At 41.5% G+C, this 19,942-nt stretch overlaps 1 protein-coding gene across 4 annotated transcripts in view; it reads right to left on the bottom strand.

Annotated features, from left to right (window-relative positions):
* LOC139574453 (teneurin-3) overlaps positions 1-19,942 on the bottom strand; it is a 175,828-nt gene that overhangs the window by 52,509 nt on the left and 103,377 nt on the right. For 3 of the 4 annotated variants that reach the window (XM_071399021.1, XM_071399022.1, XM_071399024.1), the window contains 10 exons: positions 18,603-18,817; positions 15,739-15,949; positions 13,069-13,170; positions 10,817-11,011; positions 7,672-7,872; positions 5,413-5,598; positions 3,359-3,379; positions 1,609-1,632; positions 654-800; positions 243-456 (listed from right to left, as the gene is read on the bottom strand). In XM_071399021.1, the coding sequence (XP_071255122.1) occupies positions 243-456; positions 654-800; positions 1,609-1,632; positions 3,359-3,379; positions 5,413-5,598; positions 7,672-7,872; positions 10,817-11,011; positions 13,069-13,170; positions 15,739-15,949; positions 18,603-18,817 (1,516 nt within the window). The remainder of the gene's footprint in view (positions 1-242; positions 457-653; positions 801-1,608; positions 1,633-3,358; positions 3,380-5,412; positions 5,599-7,671; positions 7,873-10,816; positions 11,012-13,068; positions 13,171-15,738; positions 15,950-18,602; positions 18,818-19,942) is intronic. The other variant, XM_071399023.1, reaches the window with a different exon arrangement.

Here is a 19,942-nt window from a genome sequence, read left to right as displayed (position 1 = left end):
TGATATATCAAATCAGTTTGCTCAATCTGGTACTCAATAACACATTTTTTACCCGTACTCATCAAGTCAAGGTCCCTAAGAGAGCTATGCCACAGTTTGTCCTACAGGAGCAACTCTAGGAAAATACGACAAGATTCAATCAACTGAGATTATTTCAATGATACACTACTGACAACTGATTTTGCTTAAAAATTGCTACGCTTTCGACATCCAACAAGACAGTTGGACTTGATGGGGGTCACCTGCTGTTGAAAGGGTTGTCACCAGGTATCACGTGACTACCACCAGGCCTAACCAGGAAGCTGACGTGCGCGTAGAAGCCCCTGGGGTCCAACGGAGAGGAGGATGACCCTTGGCCCACAATGCTTGTGGGGTCTGGGGATCCACGGCAGTAGGCCTGGTCCTGGCAGGAGCTCTGTGAACAGCAGTCTGGGTCCATGCAGTCCACCAGTCCATCTGTAAGACCAAGATGCAACAGTGTTAATATTGGACAATACCCTAACTGTGCTCTTTGTGAAAACAGGGTTGCATCCAGAATATCAAACCTGTGAATACAACTGATCAAATAAAAACTCCTTAGTTCAACAGTCCATCATACTGACACAAAGTTACATAATTTGCAAAGAGTGAAAAATAATGGACTTTGTTCTTACCCCCCTCATTGTCCTTTCCATCTGAGCAGAGGGTCTCTGTGGCAACGTCACATCCTAGCCCTCTCCATCCTGATTGGCAGATGCAGCGCCACCCGGCTTGGTCCAGAATGCACCTCCCATTGCTGTTGCACAACCCAGGGCACCCATCTGCCAAAACAATCATGTCAACCACACATGCTAGCCAATCAGAGAGAGGGAGACAAGTTGAGGGGAGGAGACAAGACTTTGTCATTCAGGGGCAGCACAGAGGGACAAAATGAAAACAAAAGTATAAAGTGGACAAACAGGACATATCATTCTGACGGGGGTGGGGGGTCTAAAGATACTGTAATTTCACATGGGTTTTTTTCTCTAACTGATTTCCATAACATTTCAGGGCACTTTGAAATGGAAATGGTTTTGGCAAATGTAGAATATTAACAATGCATAGAGGTCAACACACAGTTGGATAATAGGGGTTAGTACTGCGAATATCCTTGCTCTGCTTTTTATGACATGCTGATTAGTCAAAGTTCTTCTATTCCTATCTGTAGTATTTACCAAATTCAGCACAAAAAACATCACACATTTATCTTGGCCTAAAACCAGCACAACACCCATGTGAAGGTACTATCAAAGTAAAGACAAGGGTAGATAGAGGTAAAGACGAAAGGGTTTGTTGACGTCTCAGCATCTCTACTTGATGCCAGGATATTGCATTTCTTTTTTCACAGGTTTGAACAAGAACAGAGCATACTGTAACTGACTGGCTACATCTGCTTGGCATTTCTTCTGACACACAAGGATTCAGAAAGGAAAAGAGAGTGTGCTTGACTAGTTATGACGGAAACGTATGAAGGTACTGGGATCACAATAGAAACAGTGATAGACTGGGACAGAAGACGTGTGCTTGGGTAAGAAAACAGAGCAGGCGAGTGATTGTTGATGACAATCTCTGGGGTAGTCATTCCATTACCTTTATATCCTATCTTGACTGCTCCTATTACCATTGAGGAGAGGGGAAACATTTGGAAAAGAAAATTACTTATCTCTATTGCAGGAAAATCTAGACTGACAAACACAATTATCTGAGTATAGGATACAAGAAGAAATAAAGAGGTAGAGCTCAGTCCAGATATACCTGACAACTTGGTAAGCAATACTTTTCAGTTAAAAGCCCAGTGTAGGGTTAAAAGCCCAGTGCAGTCAAAAACGTGATTTTACTGTTTTATATACAGTCACCGGCCAGTTTATTAGTTACGTCTAATACCGGGTCATATCCTCTTTGCCTCCAGAATAGCCTGAATGTTTCGGGGCATGGATTCTAAAAGTCGGAAACATTCCACAGGGATGTTGGTCCATGCTAAAGCGATGGCCTCAGGCAGTTGCTGCAGATTGGACAGCGGTACACCACCGCCACCAGCCTGTACCGTTGACACCAGGCAGGATGGTTCATAGACTCATGCTGCTTACGCCAAATCCTGACTGCCATCACCATGACGCAACAGGAGCCGGGATTCATCGGACCATGCAATGTTTTTCCACTCCTCAATTGTCCAGTGTTGGTGATCGCATGCTCACTGGAGCCGCTTCTGGAATCCGGTGTGGTCGTCTGCTGCAATAGCCCAGTCGTGACAAGGATCGACGAGTTGTGCGTTCCCGAGATATCGTTCTGCACACCACTGCTGTACTGCCTCGTTATTTGTCTGTTTGTGGCCCGCCTGTTAGCTTGTACAAACCTTGCCATTCTCCTTCGACCTCTCATCAACGAGCTGTTTTCGCCCACAGATGTTTTTTGTTTATCACACCATTCTCAGGGCACACCCTAGACACTGTTGTGCATGAAAAGCCCAGGAGAGCGGTCGTTTCTGAGATATTGGATCCAGTGTGCCTGCCACCGACAATCATACCACACTCAAAGTCACTTAAGTCACTTGTTTTGCCCATTCTAACAGTCAATATAACAGTAACTGAATGCCTCGATGCCTGTCTGCCTGCTTTATATAGAAAGCCACGGCCACTTGACTCAGTCTGTAGAAGCAATCCATTTTCATGAACGGAGTGGTGTACCTAATAAACTGGCATGTGAGTCTATATTCCACACTATGAGGTTGGAATAATACTGTGAAATTGTGAAAATTATGATAATGACCTTTTAGTGTAAGAGCTGTTTGAAAAGACCACCTGAAATTTGACATCACCAGGCAATAATTAGTTGATAGACCAATAAGACGGAGAGTTCCAAACCTTTCTGCCAATAACAGCTAGTTTTCAGTTTCCCCCTCCCCACCCAGACCACTCCCAAACAGTCGTAGCAAAATTGTTGCTTGAGAAAATATTCTTTGCTAAGAAGCTATTTTTGTTAATTTTTACCACTTTAATTGAAAACAATCACAGGAAGCTAATTAATTGCTACCTAGAAATTATTTGATATTTAGATGAAAACGTGTGCATTAGGCATTTAAGGTACAGCCCATATTGTTTGTATGTCATTAGCCCTGACAGTGATTAGGATTTTGTTATCACTTTTGTAAATATGATCTTTCATGGTGGATGGTGGAGCACAAAAAACAGCATGGTTGTCACATTGTGATTCTGATTCTGTTGAGGGAAGTAAAGTGTTCTGCTTACCCCATTTAAAGGGGGTTTACATTTTCAGTATGACATTTGTTGGGGGCTATTGATACGAAACAGGAAGGTGAGCGAAAGACAGGAAAGTACATTACCTGATACTCTTGAATCCAGAGCTTGTCAGATAAGAGAGAGAGAGAGAGAGAGAGAGAGAGAGAAGAAAAACAAGTATAGAAGTGTTACTACAGAGAAAACATACACAGACAGCATGAAGAGGAAAATACAAATTAATTTGAACTATGAATGTTTCACAGTTGTGTGTGTTAAGGATCTGCTTGAGCTAATTATCAGGCTTGCCTGGTGAGATACGTTGCCATAGCAGTAGTGACATGCTTTCATTCCTAACAACACACACCATCCAACTATTAAACCCTCCACATAAAGTAAATAACAATGTACAGTACATTCACATAGAACATCTAAAGAACCCAGTTTATAACTGTATAGGTGGCAGCTGCTAACAAACACATGCTCGAACATTAATATGCTGTGTTTTTAGTGCTGTCTGAATAGCATTCTAGTGTCAACTTTTGCACTTAGCTCTGTTACACCAGCTATACAGCAGCTTCAACTATAAGCGTATTTTCCATTCAAGAGTCATGTAGTGTATTATCCTTCAGTTTACTACAAAGATGTTTCTATGCATTCAAGTGCTCCTGGGAGTTTACTTCCATGCTTTGTTCCAATGATGAAGTGGTTGAATAGCTCCTGTGTACTCTGAGGACAATCAGCTACATGACTGATAGTTGTAATGTATAGGACTCCTGGATGTGTACTGGGACGGCAATATGCTGAAATGCTCCTGGATGTGTACTAGAAGAAAAAAACAGCAGCGGAGAGCAAAGCAATAACAGCGGTGCTTAAGACTCCCATGCAAAAACAGAATCGCAACGTGTCTGACAATAGTTGGTCCAGGGAAGCGGTCTATTCAAGCCCCTTCGTCAAGGTCTCGCCATGTAATGTGATTAAAGGTGCTTTATGCGAATTGAAGTTATTCAGAGAGCTCTATAAGAAAGGAATAAGCTCCTAGTTCCTGTTAAGAATAGGTAAATGGCTGCCTATTCATCCCAGGCGCATCTACGGCGAGGAATTTGTTTCCTGATGGGGGTTAAACAGGAAGAAGCTGAAAGGGACAGGATTTTAGTTCTCATTGAGGCAGAGATTAATAACATCAGGAATGCAACCCCTCCAATCACCTCAGTGCAATCTCATCTCTCTCTCCTGGTTTCTAACCAGTCAGCTTCATTCTCTGGATGGGATAACTGCTGATGAGGAGAACATTTTGTAAATATGTAATTAGGGTTTGGAGAGCCGGGGTCTGTTTCAACAAGAGAGTGATGTCCCCGAGGGGGTTTGGTCTCTATTAAGGCACGGTGAAGCTGTCATCTCGGAGATGGCTATACCATTGAGACAAAGCTGAATAAGACCTTAGTACTAGCTGTCCCTCTTTTCCCTTAATACCTTCCCTTAGTTGAGTCGTAGAATGGGCGGTAGGACTCTATAAAGAGCATATTTATATTCTACTGTATAAAGAAAAGATTTGGCATGGGTCCTCAGAATCTTAAAAAGTTCTACAGCTGCACCATTGAGAGCATCTTGACTGGCTTCACCTTCGCATATTACCTCAATTACCTCAACTACCTCGTACCCCTGCACATTGACTCGGTACCAGTACTCCTTGTATATAGTCTCGTTATTGTTATTTGATTGTGTTACTATTTCCTTTTTTATTTTATGCAAATGTTTCTTACTTTTTAACTGTGTATTGTTAATAAAGGGCTCGTAAGAAAGCATTTCACGGTAAAGTCTACACCTGTTGCATGTGACAAATTTTATTTTATTTAATAAGTAGTTGGAATCACTTCTGAAATCCATTTTCAGGTGGATTGGGAAAGGGAAAATGGTGATGTCAGGTGTCAAGGACAGTGAAAGTGAAATGGAATGGGTAATTTAGAAAATTCTTTCTTTATGTTTCATAGGGTTATATAATGCAAACATTGATTGAGAGGAGGCACATTTCTTCCAAGCTCTTCAACTTAGACTGCATTCAAGATACTGTTGAAAGCAAGTCTTTGGCATATTCAGGAGCATTGATGGAGAATAAATTGTTACATTCCTGCCTCTTTGTACTGGTTCTCTGCCGACTCACCAATGGTGCAGTGCTCTCCGGTCCAGCCCTGGTGACAGTCACATTTGCCCTCTCGGCAGACACCGTGATCTGTACAGCGTGGGTGACAGTCCCTCTGGTCGCACTCTGAGCCTGCCCATCCCTCCTCGCAGTGACAGGTCCCACTGACACACACTCCATGGGGGCCGCAGGCCACAGTGCACACCTCTGACACACAACCACAAACAGAGTCGTCCGTCATACACTGGACAGACGTGTGCCATAGTAGTGTACAGTAATTCAATCTTACAGTACTTGTATGGACATAGTGAATAATAATTTTTTTCTGCTGTCAGTACGTTAGTTACACTGCCACAGCTGAATCGTAATCTTTACATATTGATTAAATAAAGAGGCACAAAGCCTGATATTTTTCACTCCAAATTCAGATGTGATGGGAGACAAGGACACATTTTCCTGCGACAAAAAAAATGAAAACAAATTTGTTTTGTCTTTTGTTGCTTCGTTTTCATTTATTTAACTGGCAGAGCAGACTAAACAATGCTTTTACATTTGCCGTCAGTTATCCCCAATGATTTCAGCTTGATCCTGGAACGTTAAATCCCACAACATTTACAAGAGACTGAACTAAAAGGCTAGCTTGAGACATCTTTAGACCTACAGGCTTTCGAATAAGCAGGTCAACTCACGTATTTTAGTCACCAAGGACCACAAAGAGCATAAGACCAACTACGTAAGCAGATGTCTCTATGTAGTCAGGCATTAGGCGGTGTGGGTGAGAAACTCTCATTACTGAATCCACAGGTAGTAGGAGACCAAGGAGAGTGCTTCAGTCACTGGCATGCTACAAACCATACTAAAAGCTCCATTCTATATTGAGGGAAAACCACATGAAACCATGAAGGGAATGGTTTATTCACAGGAACTGACCCAGTATTGCCTTCAGAGGCTCCAGAACACTTTGAAATGTCACCACAGCAGCCGTTCAGACAGCAAGAACAGACTTCCTAAGATTTGAATTTTTTTTACTTCAAGTAGGCTACAGGAAAAAGCAGTCCGCCACCCACCCATTAAAAGTACTTGAGTAAGTTTAAGAAAATATCGACACAAATCTAGTCCACCTAGCACCCTTGTGAATATCCTTGAGGTTAACACGTCAAGGTTTCAAAATTCACAAATTTTTCTGTTTTCCTCTTACAAGCGAAACCACCTCACCTACCTTAATTTGCACTTTTTTAATAGGTTGCTTTCATCTCCCTCTGAATGGAGTTTTTCTTCGATTGACAGTCCTTGGTGGTTCTCTGATTAAGCTTAGACGACACTCCAGAATTTTAACCATGCCTCTGGAGGGGGATCGTTCGATTCCAAGGGCCCCCTCCCCTCCCAAAGAATCCATGAAATCAATTTTTCATTAGCGCAAAGGTGTTTATCTGCTTTTAGCACGCCCCTGACTCCGGCACGATGGCAGAGTGGGTGGTCCATCTATTCCACGCCGCTTGTTAATTAAAGTTTATTTAATTGAAGTGGAACTGCTGAGATAATTAAGAGAGAAACCTTGACTACTACCCAGGTGGGCAAACACAAGTTTGGACGGCTGCTTAAGTAAGCTAACCTCACTCCCTTCAATGTAACATTTTTAACATCGACCGGCAATGGATGTTTCATGGCAGGAAAGAGGGACTCTGTCCTGAATTTCAAAAGTATTTTACAGAATAACAAATGGCCTTACTTTGGATGTTGTCTGAAAGTGAATAAATTGAGACAAACTCCCTGGTCCCCTAAACTCCCATTATTTTTTCCTGCCAGCAGTCTAGGTTTTCATCTCATCCATCATTTCAGACTTACAGTACACCCTCTTACGCAAAACCCCTCAGATTTCAATCGCACAATCAAGTAAACGTGCGGCTTAATCAATCTTAGCTCCAGATAGTTAAAAACCCAGTAGGTTCCAATGTGACACTACTCAATTTGGGTCTCCAACTGTGAACTGCAGATGCAGGTACTAATTCGGCACTGCGATTAGACTAAACTAAATAACCCCATTCTAGAGAAGGACATTGAGTATGAATCACCTGGTCTTTTAAACAAATGAACCGATTACTAAAACCAAAGCACAGCCCTCAAACTGGCAAAGTACCTACAAGAAAACAAACTAATTTTCTAAAATGGTCCTCATATTAATTAGGACCATCATGCTTTTCCTCACTGGAGGAGCCTCCTCATACACAACACAAAGCCAGACAGCTAAACCCGAAATAAAAAGTAAGAGAGTTGTCTGACCTAAAGAGCAGTCGGAGCCTGTCCAGTTAGCCTCACAGACACAGGTGCCTGTCTCGGTGTGGAAGGTTCCGTGGCTGGAGCACTGTTCAGGACACGTGCTCTTCAGGATCTCACAGCCGATTCCGCCCCAGCCCGGGTTACAGTGGCATTCACCGTGGTGGCAGGCTCCGTGGCCCGAGCAAGTCGGATCCAGACAGTCCGCTAGGAAAACAAGAGAAAGGAAAGAAGATGGTTCAACTACTGTATATGGGATGACTTAATCATGAAATAAACAACTAAACATGTGAACATGCTCCATAGTCAGCTTATTAGTACAGCCTTTTAGCAAACACATACAGTATATTGATCTCAGCAATTTGGTTCTAATCATAGTGCCTTCAGAAAGTATTCATACCCATTGGCTTATTCCACCTGTATTTGTGTTACAGCCCCAAAATAATGTCCACCTATCTACACACAATACCCCATAATGACAAAGTGAAAACATATATATTTTTAAATGTAAGCACATTTATTGAAACTTAAATACAGAAATATCTCATTTACATTAGTATTGACACCGCTGAGTCAATACTTTGTAGAAGCACCTTTGGCAGCGATGACAGCTGTGAGTCTCTAACATGCTGACCACACCGCTCGCGTCGCAAAATAAATGTACACATACATGTTATTCAATCATTGCACCCACACTGCTCGCGCGCCACAGCAAGCGTCTGTGTGGCCAGGCGCTAAAATAGAAGTTGGTTCTATTTGTGACACTCAACACGCTGCAAATCCTGCCCCTCAAATCTCCTCATTAGTTTTTAGGAGCATATACCCACGTGGGTGATTGAAAGATGAACTGACATCCACACTCCAGTCGGTTGTAGTAATGCACTGTAAAGTTGGTTGCCAACCGTCATTTAAAGTCCAAAGAAGAAAAAGGAGGAGAGATGACGAGAAACGAATTCGGTTACCGTTTTATCTGTGGATTAATCATCGGAGTTGAGGACCTTGTGCATTTCAGGTAAAATAACAACCCAATGTTTATATACCAGGACAAATTAGCTAGCAAAAGCAAGCTAGCTAGCTAAATTGCCATAAATGTTTAATGCTTTTTGACCTGTCCCCAAATTAATATAATTGGTTCAGAGTTTGTTTTGATATTTCAACATGCATGTCCTGATCGCTTCTGGTGTGGGGAACAAAATCAACATGCGCGCGATGACGCGTTTGGTCAGCATGTACGAGTTTTGCACACCTGGATTGAAAAGTATTTTCACATTATAATTTTTTTTATTATTCATGCGCTGTCAAGTTGGTTGTTGATCATTGCTGGACAGCCACATTCAAGTCTTGCCATAGATTTTCAAGCCGCTTTCAGTCAAAACTGTAACTCGACCACTCAGGAACATTCAATGTCATCTTGATAAGCAACTCAAGGGTAGATATAGCCTTGTGTTTTAGGGTATTGTCCTGCTGAAAGGTGAATTTATCTCCCAGTGTCTGTTTGAAAGCAGACTTAACCAGGTTTTCCTCGAGGATTTTGCCTATGCTTAGCTGTATACTGTTGATTTTTATCCCAAAAAACTCCCTAGTCGTTGCTGATGACAAGCATACCCATAACATGATACAGCCACAACTATGCTTGAAAATATGAAGAATGGAACTCAGTAATGTGTTGGATTTGCCCCAAACATAACGCTTTGTACTCAGGACATAAAGTTAATTTCTTTGCCAAATTTCTTTGCCAATTTGTTTGAAGTTTTACTTTAGTTCCTTATTTCAAACAGGATGCATGTTTTGAAATATTTGTGTTCTGTACAGGCTTCTTTCTTTTCATTCTGTCATTTAGGCTAGTATTGTGGAGTAACTACTGTACAATGTTGTTGATCCATCCTCAGTTTTCTAACTGTTTTAAAGTCACCATCCCTGAGCAGTTTCCTTCCTCTCCGGCAACTGAGTTAGGAGGGACACCTGTATCATTTTGGTGACTGGGTGTATTGATATACCATCCAAAGTGTAATTAATAAAGGGATATTCAATGTCTGCTTTTTATTTTATTTTTACCAATCTACCAATAGGTTCCCTTCTTTGTGAGGCACTGGAAAACATCCCTTGTCTTTGTGGTTGAATCTCTGTTTGAAATTCACTGCTTGACTGAGGGACCTTACATATAATTGTATATGTGGGGTATAGAGATTAGGTCATCATTTAAAAATCCTGTTAAACACTATTAATGCACACAGAGTGAGTCCATGCAATTTAGTATGTGACTTGTTAAGAAAATGTTTACTCCTGAACTTATTTTGGCTTGCCATAACAAAGTGGTTGAGTACTTATTGACTCAAGACATTTCAGCTTTTAATTTTTTATTAATTTGTAAACATTTCTAAAAATACAATTCCACTTTGACATTATGGGGTATTGTGTGTAAGCCAGTGACAAAGAAAATCTAAATGTAATAACTTTTAAATTCAGGCTGTAACACAACACAAGGGGTGTGAATATTTTCTGAAGGGACTGTAAGGCAAGACCTTGTATTATCATCAAACCAGAACCAAATGGCCAGTTTGAGTCTACTGACAACATTGTCCAACCGTTCCTGCCTAATTCCACAATAGCACTTGTGTACTTTCTCTCTTAATTCACTTCACAATGAGCGCAAATTTTTTATTTAATTACTCCCTCGACTCAATAAGATTTTACACATTGGGTCACTGATCTGCAGATGTAAATCTGACAAGTGAATTGCCTCTGTCTGAATTGGGATCAATGAAGTTAAACTGACTGAACAGGGGGAGAAGAGGTAGAGGGGATAGCGAGAAGTATTTTCGATAACAATGAGAAATAGACCCAGACTGAGAGATATTGAATCTCACAGGGTTCTTGTTCAGGAGCGCACTGAAGCAATCACATTGGATGGACAATTCAGAATCAATTCCAATCCATAGCTGTGGTGGCTAAATGGTTGGAGGGAGTTAATGCATGCAGAGTATCGATGGAGGAACAAAAGGAATTATTTGCTTGGTGAAGTTGAAAAGAGCTATTGTTTAAGTTGTATAAGTACTGTGTACATCGCCGACAGGCTGGGAAATCGAACGGTGACAACATCGCCGACAGGCTGGGAAATCGAACGGTGACACTACATATTGTTGTGGTGTACCTTGTTGACAGTTGCTTCCCTTGTGGCCGGCATTACACACACAGTTGCCCGTCACACAAATCCCATGGCCTCCACATTGGGGGTCTACACACTGGGTAGTAGGCACGTCACACTCCGTGCCCTTCCATCCACTGTAGCACTGACAGCGCCCCCTGGTGTACTGGCCATTTCCACTGCATAGGACGGGACAGGCAGCTGTTGAGGGAAGAAACAATGTTACTCAACAGTATATAAAGCATATTAGTTACTCTGGACCCTGATCTCTCTTTTGACGAACATATCAAGACTGTTTCAAGGACAGCTTTTTTCCATCTACGTAACATTGCAAAAATCAGAAACTTTCTTTTACTTTCCGGCTACCCAGATAGAGCACTAAATAAACTTCAGTTAGTGCTAAACACGGCTGATAGAATCTTGACTAGAACTCAACATTTTTATCATATTACTCCAGTGCTAGCCTCTCTACACTGGCTTCCTGTTAAGGCAAGGGCTGATTTCAAGGTTTTAGTGCTAACCTACAAAGCATTACATGGGCTTGCTCCTACCTATCTTTCCGATTTGGTCCTGCCGTACATACCTACACATACGCTACAGTCACAAGATGCAGGCCTCCTTACTGTCCCTAGAATTTCTAAGCAAACAGCTGGAGGCAGGGCTTTCTCCTATAGAGCTCCATTTTTATGGAATGGTCTGCCTACCCATGTGAGAGACGCAGACTCTGTCTCAACCTTTAAGTCTTTATTGAAGGCTCATCACTTCAGTAGGTCCTATGATTGAGTGTAGTCTGGCCCGGGAGTGTGAAGGTGAACGGAAAGGCACTGGAGCAACGAACCGCCCTTGCTGTCTCTGCCTGGCCGGTTCCCCTCTCTCCACTGGGATTCTCTGCCTCTAACCCTATTACAGGGGCTGAGTCACTGGCTTACTGGTGCTCTTCCATGCTGTCCCTAGGAGTGGTGCGTCACTTGAGTGGGTTGAGTCACTGATGTGATCTTCCTGTCCGGGTTGGCGCCCCCCCCCCCCCCCTCCCGTGGCGGAGATCTTTGTGGGCTATACTCTGCCTTGTCTCAGGATGGTAAGTTGGTGGTTGAAGATATCCCTCTAGTGGTGTGGGGGCTGTGCTTTGGCAAGGTGGGTGAGGTTATATCCTGCCTGTTTGGCCCTGTCCGGGGTATCGTCGGATGGGGCCACGGTGTCTCCCGACCCCTCCTGTCTCAGCCTCCAGTATTTATGCTGCAGTAGTTTAAGTGTCGGGGGCTAGGGTCAGTCTGTTATATCTGGAGTATTTCTCCTGTCTTTTCCGATGTCCTGTGTGAATTTAAGTATGCTCTCTCTAATTCTCTCTCTTTTTCTCTCTTTCTCTCTTTCTCTCTCTCTTTCTTTACCTCAGGACTACCTGGCCTGATGACTCCTTGCTGTCCCCAGTCCATCTGGCCATGCTGCTGCTCCAGTTTCAACTGTTCTGCCTGCGGCTATGGAACCCTGGCCTGTTCACCGGACGTGCTACCTGTCCAAGACCTGCTGTTTTCAACTCTCTAGAGACAGCAGGAGCAGTAGAGATACTCTGAATGATCGGCTATGAAAAGCCAACTGACATTTACTCCTGAGGGGCTGACCTGTTGCACCCTCGACAACCACTGTGATTATTATTATTTGATCCTGCTGGTCATCTATGAACATTTGAACATCTTGGCCATGTTCTGTTATAATCTCCACCCGGCACAGCCAGAAGAGGACTGGCCACCCCTCATAGCCTGGTTCCTCTCTAGGTTTCTTCCTAGGTTCTGGCCTTTCTAGGGAGTTTTTCCTAGCCACCGTGCTTCTACACATGCATTGCTTGCTGTTTGGGGTTTTAGGCTGGGTTTCTGTACAGCACTTTGTGACATCAGCTGATGTAAGAAGGGCTTCATAAATAATTTTGATTGATAGTCCATTGTATAGCTGCAGTGTTGATTCAACCTTAAATCAACCAATCACTATCTTTCCATGCTACAGTACAAAGGACTGGAGTACAACACTTCCTCTCCAAATATTTGATTTTAATGATTAGTGCTTACCCTGACCATTAGTCTAAACCTAACCCTTAGCCTAAACCTAACCCTGACCTTTAGCTTAAACCTAACCCTAAACTAAGAACAAATATCACATGCACATGGTAATTAATTCTGAAAATATAGCCAATATTTGTCCATCGAAGCTTGCTCATGTATTGATTGCGATATCAATAGATAGATGAGGAGTTGGGAAATAGATACCTCTTGAGCAGTATGGCCCAATGAACCCTGGGAAACAATGGCAGGAGCCGGTCACACACTCTCCATTCCCATAACAGTTGTGTGAGCACTCCATAACCGACTCTGTTGGGACAAAAAAAACGTTTTCTACGATTACACCAGCTATGGTGACACTAGCTAGGTTTCCATCCAATTGGTGACAGATTTTCATGCGAATATTCTAAAACCCACATAAAAATATGCACATTTTCCCACCAGAGATGTGTTTCTATCAAACTGACTTGTTGCGGATAAAAGTCTACACGTGATGACGTAGTGCACATAAAAATTACCTTTGCAGCTAAATTCCCATGTACCAAATAATAAATGCAAGTTAAATTGGTTTCCATCGCATTTTCAACTCTACTGATGGTTTTGTCACACATTTTTTTGCATTATGTAGCAATTGCGCCCACTCTGGCCTTGGCATCTGCGCTCTAGCCAACAGCTTGCAGATACAGTGCGGGTAGTCTAGTCTATATGATGAGATTATTATGGATTATGTTTATTTGTCAAATAGCATCGATCATCATGTCACCAGAATAAAACCCTCGATATTTATTGGAAAGTAGCATCACGCTCATCACTGTGCACTTTCACTACCCTGTGAAGTTCATCATTTATTTAATTTGTAGCCTAATAAACAGCATGGTCTCCCGAGTCGTAGTGGGGGACCACACAACATATAATTGCGTGACTCCAAATTTACTTCGATATGATGGTTAACCGGGCACTGATGACGTGGGTGTCGATTAAGGCAACCCCTCGCACCTCTCTGGTTCAGAGGGGTTGTGTTAAATGCGAAATACACATTTCAGTTGAATGCATTCATACTAGGTATCCCCCTTTCATTTCCCTTTCCAATTATAACACTATTTGCACATAAATGTGTTTCCACCACCATTTCTCGCATAATTCATTTCACAGACACAAAAAGATCCCACCATTTCTAACGAGCAAATTGTCTGTGGACATTTAAGAAATTGTACTGACATTTCCTGTTTTTAGCAGCATCAGGTAATTCATCTGCATGAAATGGTTGGATAGAAACCTGGTTACTGGCATGGCATACGAGCTCATAATTTTTTCAGTCAGATGTTCTTGCACAAGGTTGAGATACCACACCTCTAAAATGTGCCAACAACACATACAGGGGTTAAAGCACAAATCCCATGACTGAAACTTAAATCAATCTCAGGTTGATTGTCTGGGGCCAAGTTAACCTCCCCTTTCATGTAAAAAAGTCATGACCATCAAGCTTTTAGGGAAAGAGGATCATTTTGTACATGTTTTAAACTGAGTGTTTGACCAATTCCAGTCCTTTTCAATATTGGAAATAGAAATTTAAAAAATGAAGAAAAAATTATTTTCATCCCTGAATAAATCATTTCATTACATCATCCAATAACAACACATTATCAATATCAACACATGATCAATTTCAACACATGATCAATATCAATACATTATCCATATGAACACATTATCAATATCAATAACAACACATTATCAATATCAACACAATATCAACATCAACACATTATCAATATCAACACAATATCCAACACATTTGATTGGATTGGATTTCATATCACTACTATGTCACATACTATTCCATCTTACATTTCCACACAGCCATATTCACTTATTGCAGTGTTTCCCAACCCTGGTCCTCGAGTACCCCCAACAGTACACATTTTTGTTGTAGCCCTGGACAAACACACCTCATTGAGGCTTGATGATTAGTTGAGAAGTTGAATCAGGTATGCTTGTCCAGGGTTACAATAAAATATGTACTGTTGGGGGTACTGGAGGACCAGGGTTGGGAAACACTGGCTTATTGCATGAATGTACAGTGTACTCTATGTTGGTATGTGTGTATCTCTCATCTGCTGTAGCCTGACAACTTCCATGCCATCTTGCCCATCTCGAATGCAACCCATCACGAACATTTTACATTTCACAGTGCCTTTCTAGTTCTTTGACATTTCTTTCTCCACATGAAAATCAACGGGATCAATCTTTGTAAATCCTCTCTCTGAGTTGAAGTTAATCTGACATATCCCACTGACACGTCTTGTGTTCGTTCAACAGACCAGCGCTCATAATGGGCACTCCCCCTAGGCTGGGAGCTCCTTTCGATTGTGTTAAGAGGGCAAACATTTGAGTTTTTATTGCTTTTGAAGACTTGTATTGGATGTACACTACTGGGCTGTCAGTTTCAACACATAAGGGGAATTTTGACCTTGGATTTCGATAACTTCATATCTTTAGAAATGTATCGATGGAATTCCCTAATGCAAAACATTAACTTAGCATGTTTTCTGTTTTCCCACAGTACAATTCCTGAGCCAGCACAACAATGAAAAGCCTAAGGGATAGCGATATTCCTGCAATGTAGAGACGTAAAATGTGCATAACACAATTCACAAAGCCAACAACACATTTGCTTGCATTATATAGTCTGTAGATGCAGTTTAAATGATTGATTAATGTATATATATGTTGATCTGGCCTGTCAACTACCCAGTTATTCTCTTAGTTGTGGAAAAAGTTCTCCAAGTGCCCTTTCCAGCAATTCAATATCATTTTAAATATTCACCTCATCCATTTCTACATCCATTTTCTACGTTATTTCCATGTTATGCTTACCCTGGATGATGGTGTTGTATGATACTGTCTCCAGGCTCTTCCCATCATTGTAGAAAGCCAGATGCCACACCCCAGAGTCCAGATACTGGATGAAGCCAGCTTGGTGGAGGCTGACCTGGCGCTCCATCCGCCCCCTGGTCTCCTGCGCCGTGGGAGCCCACCTCTCTTTGGCGATGAGCCTGCTGCCATCCAGCAGCTCCACAAAGTCATACTGAAGAAAGGTCAAGCAGAGGTCAGTTGGAACTAAGTAATTGGTCACTTCACGACATATAATAAAACATTTACAATAATGGTGACATTCTGTAGTTCCAGGTGCATAGAGGGAAAATCTCATAATTTGACATTAAAGGAGCTAGTCACAATTTAATTGAGTCAAAGTAAATTTGAGTTTTCCAGAAGACTGATCCTTTTCATTCTGCATGCTAACAGTGTTTAATTCACACAAATGAACACAACACAGGGAGTTGAAAGTAGAAAAGGGCACATTAAAAAAGGATTTAGTATCGGAAATAGGACCTACAGGGGACACAACACCAAGCATCCCTCCAACTGACTCAGTGTGGATAGGAAATAAAGCATTAAAGTAAGGGTGAGAGAAGTCAACACTCAGTGGTTTAAACCCTTTTGAGAGGAGCTGAGGAGCAGAGAAGAGATATTGACCTGTGGATGTAGGCAGTTTTTTATGTGTTGGTGGCCAGGGGGCCAAGTAATAAAAGTCCAGAACCCAACCATTCCTTTACTCCTAGGCCAGTGTGTATATCTTGATTGCTTGGCAAAGGCTTATCTCAATCTAACAATAGGAGCAAATAATAATGAACAAGAGGCCAAGCCTAGCCAGGCCAGCCGATGAACCACAAATAATTATTAGCTATACCTGGGAATTCAAACTAGTGTTGATAATTTCTTCACAAAACCTAGTTTAAGACAATTGATGAATCATGCAGAGTAAGACACTTACTAACAAATTTAGTTGTGTTATTTTCTTTTGTGCGATTGGTGACGCACTTTAAAGTTGTTCCTCTCCTCAAGCGGTGAATGTAACCAACGGTCAATATCTCTCATTGGGGTCTCATTGGGGTCTTTCATGCTAAGTTAAGTAAACGCATCGATTTATCGCCCTGGCAAATTAACGGACCGTTTCTAAGGCAGTGGCGGTTGACTTTGTGTCTAGGCATTGACAGTCTTGAGCGGCCTGCGCAGCAATTGCCTTGGACATCTCTGTTTGTTGTATTTGATTTAGTTGGATTCCTTCTTTCTTTTACCTTGGAAGAGTAATCCCTTCTTTCCTGTTGTCATTTGTACTTAACTTTTTTTTCATTCGATAGTGGCCCAATTTCCGGCGCGAAAGAGGCTCTTCAAGTCAAGTCAGAGAATGTCAAGAAGGTGAAGTTGAAAGATTTTTCTCTAGGGTGAAGTGGAAAATAGCCAGGTCATTCCACAAAAATAGTGCCTTTTGTGTCCCTTTGATATTTTAGATATAAAATGTGCACCAATATTGAATTTTAAAAGCCTGTAATATTAAATGAAGTGCCCTTCAATATAGACCACACGGAAAATTCAATCAATCTTTTTTAAGGCTTGCTAAAGTGTCAGAATTCAGCATTTTAACATGTCCCCCTGTCACTTCTAGGAAGATTTTAACCTACTTACCAACAAAGTTTTCACCATCATTGACCTAGTTATTTTTTTAAAGTAATTTCTGAAGATTCTTTTTTTTTTGTGATTAGTGATTAATTTACATCTGTCTCATTTTAAGGTCAACCCAGTTACGTGAACTGAACTCTCATATTAATATGGTAAAACTATTCCCTTAAACAATTTGTTTTTTCAAAAGACAGATTTAACATAGTCAAATCATGGTGTAAAAGCAGGTGGTTCTACTCTTTTTAGCCATTTTGTGGTGGAAAACTGAGCGGGTCATGTATAACATGGCTAGAAGTGTTTTAACAATAACATTTGTTTGGTGAAGCTTGCATTCAATTGACACTCTGTGTTGCACACAACAAGGTTAACTGCCTTGTTCAGAGCAACATATTTTTACCTTGTGAGCTCGGGGATTTGATCCTGCAACCTTTTGGTTATTGGCCCAATGCTCTAACCACTAGGCTACCTTCTGCCCCAAAGTATTAGAATCCAGTCGTTCCATTGTAAAAACTTTGTAAAAATAAGACTGAAAAGAGGAATATTATGAGCATGGCAGAATCATCCAGTCAGATTTTTACAAATCAAATCTAAATGTATTTGTCACATGTGCCGAATACAACAGGTGTAGATTTTACAGTGAAATGCTTACTTACAAGCCCTTAACCAACAATGATTTAAGAAGTTTTAAGAAAAATAAGTTGATTGATAAGTAAAAAATTGAAAATAAAAAATGTAAGTAACAAATAATTAAACAGTAGCAGTAAAATAACAATAGCGAGGCTATATACAGGGGATACCGGTAAAGAGTCAATGTGCGGGGGCACCAGTTAGTCGAGGTAATTGAGGTAATATGTACATGTAGGTAGAGTTAAAGTGACTATGCATAGCATAAAAAAGGGGTCTGGGTAGCCCTTTGATTAGCTGTTCAGGAGTGTTAGGGCTTGGGGGTAGAAGCTGTTAAGCCTTTTAGACATAGACTTGGCGCTCTGGTACCGCTTGGTGTGAGGTAGCAGAGAGAACAGTGTATGACTAGGGTGGCTGGAGTCTGACAATTTTTAGGGCCTTCCTCTGACACCGCCTGGTATAGAGGTCCCGGATGGCAGGAAGCTTGGCCCCAATAATGTCCTGGGCCGTATGCACTACCCTCTGTAGTGCCTTGCGGTCCGAGGCTGGAGGCCAAGCAGTTGCCATACACCCTACCCAACTAATGTACCATTTACCTGTGTGTGAGATGGTGGGAGACCCTTCCTCCCGTAGGCCCCAACCAGTGCATTCTTCTGAACAGAGATGTTGAACTTGAGGAAGCGTGGCTGCTCCATAGCCAGCTGAGAGCGCCAGAACACCCCAGGCGGTATTCCCTGACCTACCCTTCGGCCCACTTCCACTTGCCCGGTGTCAATGGAGTTGTTCTCCTGATGGACCGCACCAGTCCTGCCTGGAGGGGAGAAAGAGAGAACACTGAGATAAAGCTAGATGGACATTTTGTGAGGTCTATACAAGTTCACCACAGTTGTATACAGTTTTCATCTGCATTGATTCCTTTTTCAACAAAATAATAACATTTCTCAATATGACCTTAATTTAAATAAAATTATGCAGACACATGACTCCAAGTCTATATCCCTGGCCCTCAAACTGTAGATATGAGTCTTGTTCATTAGGTACAGCCCAGTGTGTATCCCGGGCCCTCATAGATATGACAGCTTCAGTACTTCCAGGTATTTCTATTTCCTGGTACAGTTGATGATAGAAACGTCGTTATTCCCACTCAAATAGACCTCAGCTGATTGCTCCATTATGAGACTGGAACAGATTGTTTCACCATTGATTATTAGATATTTTTTTGACCTGACGAAGATCAGTTTCAGATCAAAACATAGTCAATAAAGCAGTGATTTGGGAGCTTAATGAGTGTCTTTTGTGTGGTACTTGTGAATCACTGCTAAATGTCTAGGATCTAAATGTACTAGCTGATTCATTACCTGGTACAGTAACAAAACAACAGGACAAGGAAGTGATGCTTTAAAAAGGTAGGCAAGCAACAAAAAAAACTTGAACATGAGTCATTCTCACATGAAACGCATTTTAAAGCATGAAACGTGTTTAAAGCATTTTTCCCTGATATTTATTTCAAAAACCACTTAGGATAAATATCTTTCTTACAATGGACCTCCAGAGTTTTTCTTTGGTTGAAATAAAGACACATTATTACAAAATACTGTGCAGTACTGCAATGCATCACTGGATCAATACGGAACTTTGCACACACACTGCTGCCATCTAGTGGCCAAAATCTTAATGGTTCCAAAACTACAATATTATATTATGGCCTTTCTCTTGCACTTCAAAGATGATAAAAAATATATATTTGAAAACGCATGTTTTTTTGTTTGTATAATCTTTTACCAGATCTAATGTGTTATATAATGTGTTACATATTTCCACAAACTTCAAAGTGTTTCCTTTCAAATGGTATCAAGAATATGCATATCCTGAGCTACAGGCAGCTCGATTTGGATATGTAATTTTAGGCAATTTTTTTTTTTAAATGGTCCAATCC

Source organism: Salvelinus alpinus, chromosome 4 (genome assembly GCF_045679555.1).
Source record: "Salvelinus alpinus chromosome 4, SLU_Salpinus.1, whole genome shotgun sequence".
NCBI classification, from domain to species: Eukaryota; Metazoa; Chordata; class Actinopteri; order Salmoniformes; family Salmonidae; genus Salvelinus; species Salvelinus alpinus.
Note: the sequence above shows the minus strand (reverse complement) of the source record. Positions and strands in the feature narration are given on the sequence as shown.